The 16765-nt window shown below is 45.4% G+C and overlaps 1 protein-coding gene across 6 annotated transcripts in view; it reads left to right on the top strand.

Annotated features, from left to right (window-relative positions):
- The window catches only part of LOC126425122 (F-box/LRR-repeat protein 7-like), an 82416-nt gene that overhangs the window by 37420 nt on the left and 28231 nt on the right, over positions 1-16765 (top strand). For 5 of the 6 annotated variants that reach the window (XM_050088056.1, XM_050088061.1, XM_050088057.1 and 2 more), the window contains exon 5: positions 8803-8991. The exons of the other annotated variant lie outside the window; for it this stretch is intronic. In XM_050088056.1, coding sequence (XP_049944013.1) covers positions 8803-8991 — 189 coding nt within the window. The remainder of the gene's footprint in view (positions 1-8802; positions 8992-16765) is intronic. 6 annotated transcript variants of the gene reach the window in all.

The raw sequence follows: 16765 nt of genomic DNA on the forward strand, positions 1-16765 counted from the left end.
ATGTCGCTGTGGGGCAGCTTTGACAGTAGCCCACATTTTGCTGGCCTGCCCCCTTTTAGCTGTGGTCAGGCAGACATTAGCGCTGCCTGCTACGCTCCCTGCCCTTTTAACAGACGACTCCACTATGGCTGACTTCGTTTTACGTTTTATTCGGGCAGGGGGATTTTATCATTTACTCTGAGTGTTTCTGTTTTATTTTATTGTTTTGTGTTGATTCTGGCCTTTGGCCTATGGTTTTACACTGATTTTTTAATGTGTTTCTAAGTGGTTGGCCTTTCCTTTTTTATGTCTATGGTCGGCCAACCACCGTCACACTCTGTGTGGTTTTAGTTTGTTTTGTCTTGTCTTTGTCTCAGTATCTCTTGTTCTGTATCGTCTGTGATCTCTTCTGTTCCTTGTTTTTATTCTCTGTGGGTGTTCTTTGTCTTTGGAAAAAGGGACCGATGACCATGGCAGTCTGGTCCCTTTAATCCCCCAAACCAACCAACCAACCCCCTCCTCCTCCCCCCCTCTCCCACTCCCCCTCAGTACCCATACCCACCCCTTCGGGTGCTGTTACTCCTCCCCCACCAGAGAAGTGCTCTCCTCCTTCGGAGGCCACCGGTACTGGAGCTCCCTCCCAGGACTCCTCTTCCCGGCATCCCCCCTGAAAGGCGATCTGCTGCTCCACATCGGCAGGGTGATTCCTTGCCTGCCCTCGCTGAAGTCTGCCCTGCTCTTCCTTGCCAAGAGAAGAAGCAGAAATGCAGGAATGAGGTAAAGGCCCCTCTGGTACCCTCTGAGGTGCAGCCTTCCCCTCCTACAGTCAATGAACCAACAGTGTCTGGCCCCACCTATATGGATATTACCCCATCCTTATCGGTGACGGATAGTGACTCGGTGGTGTGACCGACTCCAGTCCATTCACTTCCACTTTGGACTCTGGCTTGAGAATACTCCAGTGGAATTGTAATGTATATTTGTGTCACCTTCCAGAGTTGCAGCCCCTTCTTTCCTTCTACTCTGCCGCTTATATTGCACTCCAGGAGACCCATTTTGTCAATTCTTACTCACCCACCCTTCTTGGGTTCCACACTTTCTGTCGGAACCGAATTGGCACCTTGCGGGCTTCTGGTGGTGTTTGCGCCTTGGTCCGTAAGGACGTTGTTAGTAAATGGGTTCCCCTCCATACCACTCTGGAAGCCATTGCTGTCAGGGTCCATGTGGCCACTCCAATCACAATCTGTAATCTCTACCTCCCTGACAGGCCACCCACATCCCATGCCTTCACCACTCTTCTTCAACAATCCCCTTCTCCCTTCCTGTTATAAGGGGCTTTAATGCCCACAACCCTCTTTGGGATAGTCGTGCGACTACTGCCGTGGGCAGGACAGTTGAAGCTGTTCTGGCGGGGCTTGACCTCTGTTTACTAAACACAGGCACTTCCACACACTTTAGTGTGGCGCACGGCGCTTTCTCAACCATTGACCTCTCCATCTGCAGTCCTGGCCTTCTTCCCTCTGTTCAGTGGGGCGTCCACGATGACAAATGAGACAGCGACCATTATCCAATTGTTTTGACCTTCCTTCAGTGTCTCTCACTCCGTCACCCTCCCAAGTGGGCCATATCTAAGGCAGTTTGGGGTGCTTTCTCCTCTGCTCCCATCCCTCCTGTATTGCCACACGACAGTGTTGGTGAATCTACTCAGACTTTGACTGCCTCCATCCTTTCAGCAGCTGTTTCAGCAATCCCTTCTTCTTCAGGTTCTCCCCACTGGAAGATGGTCCCTTGGTAGACTCCGGAAATTGCTGCAGCTATGAAAGACTGCTGCTGTGTGATCCAACACTTCAAGAGGCACCCTTCTACTGCTCTTCTTCTGGTCTTTAAACTACTCCATGCCCGGGCCCGCTACCTAATCAAATTTCAGAAACAGATTTGCTGGGAACCATATGTAGCTGCCATAGGACCCCACACCCCCTCTTCACAAGTCTGGGTGAAACTCTGACGAATTTTTAGCCACTGTCCTCCCACTGGGGTTGCAGGAATTTCTGTGCATGGTGTTGTCCTTACCAATCCGGACTTTGTGGCAGAAAATTTCGCTCAGCACTTTGCTCAAGCTTCGGCATCGACTCAGTATCCACCCACGTTCCTTCTCCTGAAAGAGCATTCAGAACGACTGCCTTTGTCTTTTGTTTCTCACTGCTCGGAGCCATATAATGCCCCATTGAGTGAGTGGGAATTTGCCAGTGCCCTCGCCCTTTGTCCTGACATGGCTCCGGGATCGGAATGGATACATAACCAAATGCTCCAACACTTACCAGTAGCTGGCCACCGTCGGATACTGTCCCTCTTCAACCGTCTGTGGGGTGAGGGGGTATTTCCTACACAGTCACAGGAAAGCATCGTTGTTCCGGTATTGAAGCCAGGGAAGCTGCCTCTTCAGTTGGATAGCTACCATCCAATTAGCCTTGCTAACACCCTCTGCAAGCTCCTTGAATGCATGGTGAGTCAGCAGCTGTTTTGGATCCTTGAATCCCACGATCTTTTGTCATTGACTCAAAGTGGTTTTCGCTGTGGCTGCTCTACGGTGGATAACTTGGTCCACCTGGAGTCTGCTACCTGTCGGCTTTTGCCCATCAGCAACACCTCCTTGCAGTCTTCTTTGATTTGCATAAAGCTTATGACACCACCTGGTGCCACAATATCCTCACCACCCTTCAAAAATGGGGCTTCCATGGTGCTCTGCCCGTTTTTATCCCTAACTTCCTTTCTTATCACTCTTTTCGGGTCCAAGTTGGCTCCTCCTACAGCTCTCCCCATCGGCAAGAAAATGGCATTCCACAGGGTTCCGTGCTGAGCGCCCCTCTCTTTCTCGTAGCCATTAATGGGCTGGTGACAGCTGTAGGGCCGACAGTGTCCCCCTCTTTGTATGTTGATGATTTTTGTTCCTACCTCGCCTCCTCCATAATGGATACTTCAGAACGCCATTTACAGGGCGTAATCTGTCCGGCGCACTCATGGGCTCTCTTCCATGGATTTAAGTTTTTGGTGGCCAAGACTTGTGTCATGCATTTCTGCTGTCGCCATGCAGTCCATCCCCATCCGGAACTGTTCCTCGATGGCCAGCCCCTCGAGATGGTAGACACTCATGCTTCTTGGGTCTGGTCTTCGATGCCTGGTTGACATGTCTCCCTCACCTTCGCCAGCTGAAGAGGACGTGCTGGTCCCATCTCAATGTTCTTATGTGTATGTGCAATACCACATGGGGTGCAGACCGCTCTGTTCTCATGCGATTGCATCAAGCGTTGGTCCAATCTTGTTTGGTCTATGAAAGTCCTGTCTATGGTTCTGTGTTGCCTTCGACACTGCAGATACTAGACCCCATCCACCACTGTGGGGTCCGACTTGCGACTGGTGCCTTTCAGAGGAGCCCTGTACTTAGCCTTCTCGCTGAGACGGGGATTCCACCACTGCAAGTTTTGCGCCAGCAACGTCCGATATCTTATGCGCTCCACATTCGCTGCACCCCAAAGCATGCTAATTATGGTCTCCTTTATCCAGACGTGATCACCCTGCTGCAGTGGTGGCCACGATGTGGGCTTACCATGGCTGCCCGCGTTCAGTCGCTCTTTTCTGAGCTCCAGCAATTCAGGGTTCAGAAGTGATCTACACTGATGACTCCATGGTTGTTGGCTGCACTGGTTTTGCTTACACCTATGCGCGACGCATGGAACTTCATTCCTTGCCAGATGGCAGTAGTGTTTTTACTGCTCAATTGGTAGCCATCTTGCGCGCACTGGACCCTATCCGCTTCTGCTCAAGACTACCCTTCACTATCTGTAGTGACTCATTGAGCAGTTTGCACGCTATCGGCCAGTGCTTCCCTCGTCACCCAGTGGTCTCTTTATCTCCTCAATCAACATGGATGCTCGGTGGTTTTAATTTGGACCCCAGACCTTGTTGGGATTCCTGGCAGTCAACTGGCTAAATTAGCTACTACCAGGCCATCTATTGCTATTGGCATTCCGGAAATAAACCTTCGCTTGGCATTACGACGTCAGGTTTTGGGCCTTTGGGATGCAGAATGGATCAGTCTTTCTTCGCCGAACAAGCTCAGGGCAATTAAGGATTCTACAACTCTATGCCGGTCCTTCTTACGGGCCTCTTGTAAGACCTCTGTTGTCCTCTGCTGGCTCTGCATTGGCCATACTTTTTTTTTTTTGACTCAGGGTTGTCTCCTCCGTCATGAGGACCCGCCTATCTGTCATTGTGGATCGATGTTGACTGTGGCTCACATCTTATTGGACTACCCCAACTTAGCTACCCTGCGACAGACTTTAAGCTTTCCAGACTCACTACCCCTGGTGTTGGCTGACAATGCCTCAGCGGTGGAACTAGTTTTATGTTTTATTTGTGATGGGGGTTTTTATCGCTTTATTTAAGGGAGGGACCTTCCACCTTATCGGTGTTGCTTCCCCCTTCACCCTGTCTGGATTGGCTTCAACTGGGTTTGGTGGTTCATCCCGGCCCTCTGCCTTCCCACTCCTTTTGTTACAGGGTCTGTTACGTCTTGAGCATCTCTCTTATCTCGTGTATAATAGCTATTAATTTTCCTTTAGAATGTAAAATTAATAATTGAAGATTTGAGAGGCCTGGATAATATACTTTTGATCTAACTGGAAATTTAATTGATTAAACTTAGAAATAGGTTCAATTACCAGTAATTTTTTTCCAAACAGTGCTACATACATTTTTTCCGAACAGAGCACAGATACTACTTTGTAAACAGGTAAGTTCTCCCCACTGATGTTTTAGGATGCTCAGCAACAAGCAGCACACGAGGAATGTGAACTTCTCATTTGGGCTAATGGAATGACGGCGAAGGTCCTCAGGAATGTGTAAACTGTGCAGTGACATCATGTTGACATCATGTTGTGTTGTATTTAGCTCTATGATTGTCCGAAACATCCACAGTTCTAAATATTTAAAAGCTGCATACCTTGCTGGTATCAAATTTTTTTCTCACATAAAAGATGCTAATTTATTCTTTAAGTTATATTACAAGGTGGTCTCGAGACATCACAACACTACTCCTCCTCCTTGCTTGCAGGTTCCCTAAAAACTCTCAAATGGTTTAAAGTTATGGAAACTTCTGCCTTCAGGATGTGTCTGAATTCTGAGGACCATTCTGCACAAGAAGAATTTGCCCAGTTCTCTTCCAAAATAAAATGAAACTGAACTTCGGTGATGATAACGTGTTAAAACTGAAGCTAACTTGATAAAGATAGTATTTGATTTTGTAGGGTCTTAGTGCTATCTTTCAGCTGTTCTTCTCGTGTCTTTTTAAAATTAAGTTGTTTAATGGTCCCTCACAGTCATTACCAAAATAGTGGATTTTTTTTAGCATTCTTCAATATTGTTTTAGATTAATTATAATGGGATGTACAGTGCACTGGTATTGCTGCGCTGTGTCCCTGGATAGTGAAAGAATAATTTTCACTTGAGCCCACTGATATTCTGCCAACATTTAAATCGGATGATTCTTTAAGTGTCTTACAACAGTTTGATTCCTTCCTACCCAGTCAACACTTACAACGCATTGTCAAGTTCAGGTTCATTAATAATATTTTCACGACTTGGGCTCGTGACGGGAAACTCCTTGCTTGTATCTCCACTTCCTCTACATCTGCTCTGAAATCCACTTCACCTGGTCCTTCTCAGCTTACCAAGTCTTTTCTTATATGTCAATCTCAACCTCTTCGTTCATATCGAGTGGACCGATCACCAACTATCTCCACTTTGTAAACTGTCAACCATTCCATCTCAAAAAGTGCCTTCCTTACAGTCTTACTGCATCTGCAAAGGAAAACAGGAGTTGGCTAAATGTAAAGATTACCTTACATACTTTGCGCGATCAGGTCCAGAGGATCATGCATGGCTACGAGTCTCTTCTTCCATTGGAATCTGTTTTGTGCCTTCTGTCACCAGTCACCTTCTGTGATCTGCAGCAAGTCCTTGTACATTCCATTTCTCCACCTTTTCTTTGGTCTTTCTAGTGGTTTTCTTCCACATGAAGTAAAATCCACGGATTTCAAAGGCCTTCAGTATTTACCCATCCGAGTGACATGCCCTGCCAATACTAGCTGCTTGCTTCTCATCAGCTCTGCAATGTTTGATCTGTTACAGATTTCAGCCACCTCACAATTATGTTGGATCTTCCATTCTCCAATGATCTTATCTTCTGCCAGACCATAGAGCTCTCGTAAGACTTTTTACTGGAAAATGAGAAGATTTTTCTGCATATTCCAAGTTTCACAACTCTGCAGACCTCTGATTTCTGCGTTACACGATGTGTCATTCGTAAAGATTGCCCCCAGATATTTAAAATTATGAACCCATTTGTATGATCAGGTTCTGACTATCAGAGGTTGGAGTGGGTGTCTCAAACAGGCATGGGTCGAGCTTATCACTGGATACTCTGCCTTCAATTTATTCACAAGGAGATCTATTCTACTCACTTCCACCTCCACCCTATCGATCAACCGCATCAGTTCTCCCTTAGGTCTAGATGACAGGGCTGCAACATTGACAGATGGAGGTATGTGATTTTCTCAACATCTACCTCTGTCACTTCAATTTTTTATGGAAAGCTTCCCTATTATTTTTTTGAACACCAGGTCGAACAATGTCGGTGACACACCATTTTTTTGTCTGAACTCTGTTTTTATGTAAAAGTTCTCCTTTTATGTAAAAGCTCTCCTTGACTTGTTTCACAAGCTTCATTTTCCCATTGGAATCAGTGAGACAGGCTCGAACTAGGCTGATGAGTTTCTTGGGCATTGAAAATTTGGTTAGGCAACTCATAAGTCTCTCTCAGTGGATGCAGTATATCCGTTTGTAAAATCCCTGAATAGCACATGTAGGTCTTTGCCACATTCCCACATGTTTTCGGTAAGCCGTTGCAGCACATAGATGTTGACATATGAATAGCCCTTTCTGAATCCCCTCTGATACTCACCAGTCACTGCTTCTGCCAATAGCTGGATTCTATCCAGTATACAGTTAGACAAGATCTTAAGAGAGGCACCCTCTATAGTAGCTGCAATCCTTTTTCTCATCTTTCTTGTATACAGAGCAGACGACTGTTGTCTTCCAATCTTCTGGGATCTCCTCCAAAACCCAGATCCTCTTGATTAACTGTATTTTCTTCTGGAGTGTCTCTCCGTCAGCTTGAATGACATCTGCCTGGACTCAATCTTCTCCTGGACTTTAATTCTCCTTCAGTTTCATTATCTAAATATTCATTTCCTCCAATGTGGGTGATCTTAATTTCCCCAGCAATTTAAATCTACAATGTCAGGATGTTGAAATTCAAGCACATCTTTAGGATCATCACAGTTGAGGAGCTCTCTGAAGCATTGTTTCCATCTCACAGCAGTATTGAACTAATTGGTGAATGTGATCCTGTTATTGTCCTTGATGAATTTTTGGCAACTCTGGTATCTATTCTTGAAGAAGGTGACTTTACAGCACATCTTTTGCACCTCGTTCCCCAATAAATCTTGTTGAGCCTCCTCATTCTTTTGATGCACATTCACTTTGCTCTCGTCAGGATTGCTCGTTTATTTCTCGATATTTCTTTGAACTGTGCTTTGCCTCGAGCAATATGTGCGACTTGTAGCAAGCCTTTATCGGCTTCTCTTCTCTTCGCAATGCCTTAATGCATTCATCTCCAACCCAAATCTTGTTGCTCCTGATTTACTTGTTGACGACTACATTTGCCATCTCTTCCTGCAGAATTTCAAAGCTTTCTCTACAGCTGTCAAGGTTCATTTCCTCACTCTGAAAAATGTGAAAAGGTGAAGGACAAGGAATGGGAAAATAGAGCATTCTGAGATACACTTCGTCTGGTTCTTCGATCGAGACCTGTCCGGCTCGGGAGACCCTCCCAGTAGCTATGCTACCGCTTAGCTCTTAGTGTCACACGAACATGCAAACCTCTCGACCCACACGAATAGTACTGCTTTAAGACAGTCTCTCCTGGAGAGGTACTGATAAGCATACCAGAGGTTTTATTTACAAACTATTCTATCCAGCTCATCCACAATCCGATATCAACTGCGGCCTCCTCTAGTGACACCAGTAAATGTGTTAACTGACCACTGACCAGCACTTCTCTGATCACCCAGTGTCTCCTTGGCTTTGAAGAGCTCAATCCATCCTCCCCAGAGGTTCAGCTCTGAGATGAGGGATATCCTACATGCATCACCCAAAGCTGTGTTCTGCAGCCCACCAAACTTACAGAATATCCTTGTTCATCCTGCTCGCAACCCTGCTCCCGACCCTGCACCCCATGAGTCATTCCCTCATAGTCGACCAAGGTGCAGTACTGTCCCAAAGACTACCTGTGACCTCCTACCATACTTAGCCACTGGCTTTTCTTACCCTGTAAAAGGTGCGGCTATATTGAAAGGAGCCACATTACATATTAACCATGCAGCAATTACTGTACAAATTGTAGATCGTGTTTCGCTTCTTATGTTTAATCCCTGCTGCCTTAAGAATGTCAGACTGTCTATTCCAAATGGAATTGTTTTAAAATTACTTGAAATCTGTAAACACTATAATGTATATTTGCTTTTCTCCAATAGTTGAGTCATTGCTTCAGCTCTTCCTACATTTCTGTGGAATTTTCAGATGTCGATTGTGTGCTGACTCCCCACGTTTGACTGTTACAGAGTTGTGAATTTGACTGAGTTGTGTAGAAGGACTTACCTGTACACCTCATCAGCACATAAAGCCATATTGTGCTCTTCTCCGCAGGAGTATAGTTCCGCTGCTACTTGTGTGTGCCGACATGCTGGAGCACCTCGAGCTGATAAACCACCATGAGGTCAGCGTCGAGGAGGCCACAAAAACTCTCACCGCCCTGGGGAAACTCCACAACTTGCGGCGTCTCCACTTCGGTGTCACTAATCGGGAAGTCCGACACTTGGTTCCTGCTGTGTTTGAGTGAGTTACACCAGATTAAATATCATACTTTTCTTTTAAAGTGGAGCTCGTCCATGCCCACAATTACACAGTGACCATTACTAAAAGATCTGTTAGTTCTGCCATGCACAGTGCTAGTATACCACTATAGGGCCATATCATACAGTTGGTCAAATTATCTGCATGTCTAGAATTGACTATCCATTAATGTGGTCCCATCTAGGAGATTGTGGACTCAGAGATTGAGGCCAAGGGAAAGAAAGAGCTGCAGCATTCGCTTTGGTGAAAATACCTCTGTGAGAGACAAGACAGAGAGCAGGACAAGTGGTGGGACTAAAGTTATGTGCGACTCACAACAACTTGTACTCTGTACTAGGGTACATCAGTAATTGGATCTTCGGCACGTTGCCATAGTCGTCCGCACCTGTGAAGGCTCTTTTTTCTCTAAAAAGCCTGTCATCGTTGGAGTGACTAGTATAGTTATAAAATTTGCTTCTTATTGTATTAGTGTGTAGGGGCTGTTCGAATGGCTGTGCATGGGACTACCCAAAAGTTCAATGCTGCACTGTGTGGAGCATCTGCAGCATGCAGTTCGCTCCCTGCTCCCTGCTCCCTCCTCCATCCCCCCTCTCCCCCCCCCCCCCCCCCCCCCCCACCTCTGCGCGTGTGCGCGCGCACACACACACACACACACACACACACACACACACACACACACACACACACACACACACACACAGAGAGAGAGAGAGAGAGAGAGAGAGAGAGAGAGAGAGAGAGAGAGAGAGAGAGAGAGAGAGAGATATGAATGGTCTGCAACTTTTTCTCTGCCTGTAGTGAGTTTTTTTGCTGCATTTGGTTCATTCTCTCATTTCTTACAGTGGAAAGATGAGTACAAGTGAAAAGCACCAGCTGTGAAATTTTGCTTCCCGCTCTGGAAAAAATGCTTCTAAAGCTCTCATGGAGTTGTAAAAGTTTGCAGAGTTGATGCTGTGTGGAAAACTTGAACGTACCAATGCTTTGCTCATTTCTAATTTTGTGAAATGTTGATTGATGGCACACCTCATTCCAGACATCTGGCAGTTTCTACATTGTACAGTCTAGCAAAATGAGTGTCGACTGGAAGCGTGCTATGTTTCAACAGAATGTCACCAGACTGTCACAGATTTTTTTTCTAAAATAGTTATTATTAGTGTTTCTCAGTACTAGGGTAATGACATGCAACCTAAATTACAATAAACAGATGGAAGATGTCAGTGCTGCCTCCCCAAGTGGACATGTGAAGTGAAGTCACACATTGAGGTAGTGGTGGTTTGTTTTTGTGTGAGGAGGATAGTGAAATCAGAGTTTATTCCATCAGGTCAGACCATGAGGAGGTATTGAATAGGATTGGGGAGAAGAGAAGTTTGTGGCACAACTTGACTAGAAGAAGGGATCGGTTGGTAGGACATGTTTTGAGGCATCAAGGGATCACAAATTTAGCATTGGAGGGCAGTGTGGAGGGTAAAAATCGTAGAGGGAGACCAAGAGATGAATACACTAAGCAGATTCAGAAGGATGTAGGTTGCAGCAGGTACTGGGAGATGAAGAAGCTTGCACAGGATAGAGTAGCATGGAGAGCTGCATCAAACCAGTCTCAAGACTGAAGACCACAACATCAACAACAGACCATAATAAAGTTTCCTGTTTAGACATTAGGAGAAGACAAAAGTGTGCAGTAGAAAGGTCTGATGTTTGTCAGCAAGTGACTGGTTTTCTCAGCATGACAGTGCCCATGTCTATAGCAACTACACACCCAAGTAAGTACATGCCTAAAGTGTAAATCACTTTAATGAGAAACAAGTTTAGAAGTTCCATTCACAGTCCAAGTGTAATGCCATGACAAATCTGATATGATGCAAAGGGCCCCAAGACTTCGAGTCAAGTTAACATGAGCATACAAGATAACAGAATGAAGTTGTGTGCACTCCGTTCTGGGATTATATGGGATTGATTGCTCATTGCTCATAAGCGTCTCAAGGTGGCACCATCTATCGGCTGCACGTACTGTCCCCTATGCGTCCAATGTTTGATCGTGCTGCTGAGCACTGGAGCAGGTGAGTTGAATAGTGACAGTAGCAGTCACTGAGGTACATTATGAGAGTTGACTTAGTGTTACCGCAGTCCTCTCCCCTTGAAGGTGTGACTGAGATGCTGCAAATCCCCCGGCATCCATATCCATCCTCTCAGCTTGGGATGGCGCTTGGTACCTGGGAAAGTGATATCCATAACATTCCGAGCACCGTCAGCTGTCACCCTTGGCAAGAACAAGAGCTCCCAGTTAGGCGCAACTGGAGAATAGGGCTGAATATGGTCTGTGCAGTGACGAATTCATCATAGGATTTGAATGAGATTATATTTCTTCTTGTAACCTGGCTTTTAGACCCATTTCATCTATTTTCAGTGGTTAATTTCTTATGGCAAGGGACGTCAGTTTTATGATTACACAGCAAGACTTACTTACCCCACATTATGCTGGAACATAAAATCGTATCATACGGATGCCAAAAAAAGTATAAAGTGTTTTTTTAAGCTGTCAACAGGCATTGTGGTTTTAAGGCCCTCTCCTTTGCAAAATTGTTCTTGTGCATTGGGCTGTCAGTTGGATTCCTGGACGGAGATGGCTTCTGTCAAATTAGATGGCGGTAGGCTCTCAGTTCCAGTTCAACTTCGGAAACTGACATCACAGTGGTGTGCTGTGTGTGGCTGCTGTGCTCCACACAGTCACATCTGCAGTGCACTAGTTCCCACAAGACTTTGCCTTCCTGCCACACTTGTTTTGTCCTCAGCAGTGGTCTTCTAGCTACTACTGTGGGAAGAAAGGACGCATTGTGGCTCAGGCTCCATCTTTGACCTCTCAGTCTACTAACACCGTCTGCCCTTCAAGTGACAATCTGGCAACTGCTTCTAACAAACTATTGATCAGTGTGTGTATATTAATGAGACAGCCATACGGTTGCAAGTGACACAGGCACTGCAGCATCACTTACAAAATCTAACGCGTATCTGCCCCTCGGCTCCCCACCATTTTCTCCTACCTCTTCATGTCAGTTATAGCAGGCAACAAATCTCTATTCTCGTACAGTCGATAGCAGAGGCGGCATACAAGGCCCTGGTCCTCTCATTCACTTTCCTTACATTGGACAGTGGTTTTACTGCAAATCTTTTTGACTCGGCTGCTCTTCTGGAGTTTGGGTTTATGGTCATAGATTTGGTTAACTTAGTTTCTGACCTGGTGCCCTCTCAAGAAGTGGGTGAACTATGCAAGCAATTTTCAGACACATTTCCACCTGGGAAAGGCAAGGACAAACATTACTCTTAACCCCAAAGTACAACCTCAGTTCTTCAGAGCCAGGCCAATGCCACATGTGCTTTGTGACCAAGTAAAGGAGGAACTCGACAGGTTCACTGCTTTGGATGTAATTGAATCTGTATTGTCTAGCCAGTGTGCTACGCTGTTAGTCTGTTAGTGGTTATTGAGAAACCTCAGCCACACACTGTCAGGTGGCTTGCGGAGTATTTGGGGGGGGGGGGGGGGGGGGGGGGGACTATTGGCAAGCTGTGTCTTTGCAGCAGTTTCGAAAGGACAATTAATGCACACTTTATGGTCAACACGTACCTCGTCCTGTGTCCATAAGAACTCATTGAAAAACTGGTGGGGGACAGTATTTTTCCATATTTGATGTGTCAGAGGCATATTTCCAACTACCACTAAGTGAGGAGTTCCTGCAGTTGCTTGGAGTCAACAGGCCCTTTTGTCTCTACAAGTACAGCAGATTATTTTTGGGATCTTGAGTGCTATGGCCTTTTTTTCAACTTTATTTGGACCAACTCACAGAACAGGTCTCTTTTTGTATGGACTGTCTAGCTGAAATTGTAGTCATGAGTCCCATCACCAAAGAACACTTACGGAACCTTTGGCTTCTGTTTCAGACATGGTGTGATGTGGGTCTCGAGTGCAAACTGAATAAATCACATTTCTTTCAGCGATCTATTGAATACCTATAATGCATCGTTTGCTTTCGGGAGGTCCAACTGACAGTCACGTCGAGGTTATAAAGGCCCTCCCTCGACCTGCTTATATCGAGGAGCTACACGCAATTTTACGCAATGTTGCTTATTACCACAAATTCATCACACAGGCAGCTATTATGGCATATCCTTTAAAGCAGTTGTCCAAAAATGGCACATTGATTCTTTGGATGCCAGCATGTGAACAAGCACTCAACAGTTTGAAAGACAGTCATCATTTGGACTTGTGCTTGGCCACATTTGCTGGGCTGACAGTTTGTTGTGGCTACAGATGCATCTCGGTAAGGCTAGTGGGCTACACTGGTCCTTTGGAATCCCAACAATTCCTATCAGCCAATACTACTTGTCTCAGACACTTCTCAGATTGAACAGGAAGCACTTGCCATTATTTACTCAATCAGAATGATTCATGTATTTCTACATGGTGTGAAGTTTCACCTGGTCACGGATCACACGTCCTTAGTCTCTCTCTTTAGCTGCACGGTGCATCTGCCAGTCAAGATGGCACACAGGTTTCAACAGCAGGCCAGTTCCTCAGCTGTTACCAGTGTGAGATTCTGTTTTGCCTGATGGTGCAGCAGTCCAACCCAGATGGACTCTCATGTTTCCCAATGAGACCTGACCCCAGCTTTGACTGGGAAGAAATCCTCCACTTTTACCTTAACAAAGAAGCTCAGCAGACCATAGACGGGTTCCCTATTATGAGCTCATGCAGTCAGCTCAGATCTCATTCTCTGCCAGGTGAGGCAACATATCCACAGAGGGTGGGTGACAGGGTGGCCTCTGGCTCGAGCCTCAGACCCTGTCTGTAGTTATTTTCTTCTGTGCCACAGACTGCCTCTTGTTGACAACAGAAGACACAGTGCCGCGGGCAGTGATTTGGACGTCCTTCCAGCAGAACAGCCTGCACATCCTGCACTGTGGCCACGAGGGGGGGGGGGGGGGCATCAAGGACAAAGATGATGGCTCATTGCCACATCTGCTTGCTGTGGGCAATCATGGGATTGAACATTTACTCTCTGTTTGCCCCCAGTGTTCAGACCACCAACCTACTCTGCAGCAATGTTACTCACCATGAGCAGCACATACATAGCCTGAGGAATGTGTTCACCTGGATTTTCTCCTATCTGCACATATCTGTATATCCCATAGTGTAATATCCCAACACCCACTGCTAAATGTCACAGACACCTTTCATCTTCATAGAAGCTTGGGAGTGGGAGGTGCCACCCTAAAAAGTCATGTCAAACTTCAATACAGTACAGTGATACTCCGCAAACTATAACACGCTGGTGTCCAAAATTAAAGCAACAGATGGAAATTTTGCAATGCTGCATTTATTTTGCCACAAAACAGTATAAACATGTTATGGTAAAGTAGACACAAGGTAAAAAATACAGAATGTAAACAACTGCAACACAGATAAGAATAGATAAAAATGTTATTCACTTTTTCCAACTTAACGGATCTGCATACACATTCTGACAACTGATTAATGTGCTCAGTACGGCGTGTGACTGCCACTGGCACCAATACAGGCATGATGACAATTGGCCAAGCTGCAAATGATGTCATCGATCTCGTGTCGAAGGAGTAATGCATGCAAGTATCGGAGAGTGGTCAGCGAAAGTTTACGTGATGCAACCCCTCTCATCATGCATCCCAGACATGCTCTGTGAGATTCAAATCGGGAGAGCAAGCAGGTCACGCCATGGGTGCAATATCTTCTTTTTCCAAGAGAACAACCACCCACAATCTATGACGTTGAGCGTTATCATCTGTCAGTGTGAAGTCCAGGCCCACAGCACCTCACAGCAACCGCACATGAGGTCCTGAGATCTCGTGACAATACCTGACGGCACTTAAATCTTGCCAATTCACCCGTATAATTTCATGAAGAGGAGTTAGTGTGGCTAACATAATCCCTGCCCACACCATTAGGGATCCTCCGCGATATCAGTCTCTTTTCACAGTGTTTCGGACCCGAAATTGAGTTCCACATTCCCTCCAGATGCGAATCCATTGAGACTCACTCTCCAGACCAAATCGAGACTTGTCTGTGGAAAAAACATCGGCCCACTGTTCGACTGTTCAGGCGGCATGCTGACAATTGCACTCTATACGTTCCCATCTGTGAGGTACACGTACGATTGGTCTCTGGCAGTAGAGGCCACTCTGCTGAAGCCTTCTGTGCACCGTCGGCCTCGATACGACACATCCAGTGGATGCTGTGGGGTCAGATGTCAGTTGCTGTGCAGTACTAAGCCAAATAACAATCCTCTCTTTCTGATGTCACAAATGGTAGCCCCTGACCTGGTGTTCGGGATACGGTTTCGGTCTCTCTAAACTGTTTCCACACCTGAGAAATAACGGAACAATTCACATTAAGCCTTTTCCACTGTCCTGCTTCCATTCTTCCTACGGCTCTCCACCGCAGAGTGTCAGGTAGGTGTCTTCTCTGTGCCGCAGTGCACCCACTGTCTTTGACTGTGCACACAGCATATGTGGATGAGGGACTACCTGGAGAATACTATCCTGCTCGATAAGTGCCCTTGCCTCATTGTTGGTGGAATGCCATATTCTGTACACAACACAATCGTACAGATGTCTCTTGACAGTTTGTACGATTACATCATGAATTAGACACAGAATAGAGAAACAGGGGTTTTTTGCTTTAATTTTGGACACCGCATAATAGTCCTTTCAAACAAATACGTGCAAGGAGCAAAAATGTTAAAGTTTTGGCACTACAGACAGATCAAAGTCCGAGTTGGAAAACCCACTGTGTGGAATTACTGAAGCACCTTTTGTTCAGCATATGTTAGCATATGTGTGATAACTGCTATAGATAATTTAAAAATAAAGAAATGTATTTATGTAGTTATGTTCACCAGTGAGTTCTGGAACCTTTCTTTTGGGCAGAGGGGCTAGGTTCAACTTAAGGGGATAGTGGTTCCAGAAAACAGAATTGAATAGATACATTTTTAATGTCCTTAGTCATTACTAATACCTGTCTTTTCTCACAAAAAGAGGGGGAAAATAAGAATTTGCCATCAGGACTATAAATGATCTCTAGATTTAGATTAGTGCAGGACGTAGTCAGGTTGGTGGCAGCACATTTATTCAACAACTTGCTGGATTTTCAGACTGAAGTAAAGAACATTCTGTTGGGTAACCCCTCCTACTGCATTGCAAATATCTTCACAGAAACACTTAAAATTGAGGGTTAGGTTACTTTATAATCAAAATTAGCACTGTAATACAATAATGTTTTGTGGTAACGACTTAAGTGATTATAACACACGTAAGTAAAATGTACATGTTTGAGTACTTTTCACACCCCAGAGCTGCCTCTGTACAAGATCCATAAAATATAACTACTGTACAGTAATGTGTTGTGATGTAATAAACATTTTAATGCTTTTTCAAACCTGCCTGTTTCAGTCCACAACAAAAAATTTTCTCTTCCCATTGTTCAGCTGTTCCCTAGAGCCCTTCGAAGCACGATGTTCAAGCTTGGTGTACAGGAGAGACACTTTCCTGGTAAAAGGAGTTTGTTTTCTCACAGTTGAGGTGTGGCTAACAAGGATAGTGTGAATCGTAGGGATGTTTCGTGAAAAGTTACCAGTGGAGCTTATGGCGCTACGGCGAAGTCAAGAGTATCAGCTGTCGACTGTTCACTCGCCATGGCTGGACTGTGTCTCATGTAGTGGCAATATTGGAC

The sequence above is a fragment of the Schistocerca serialis genome, chromosome 10 (assembly GCF_023864345.2).
Source record: "Schistocerca serialis cubense isolate TAMUIC-IGC-003099 chromosome 10, iqSchSeri2.2, whole genome shotgun sequence".
Lineage (NCBI taxonomy): Eukaryota > Metazoa > Arthropoda > Insecta > Orthoptera > Acrididae > Schistocerca > Schistocerca serialis.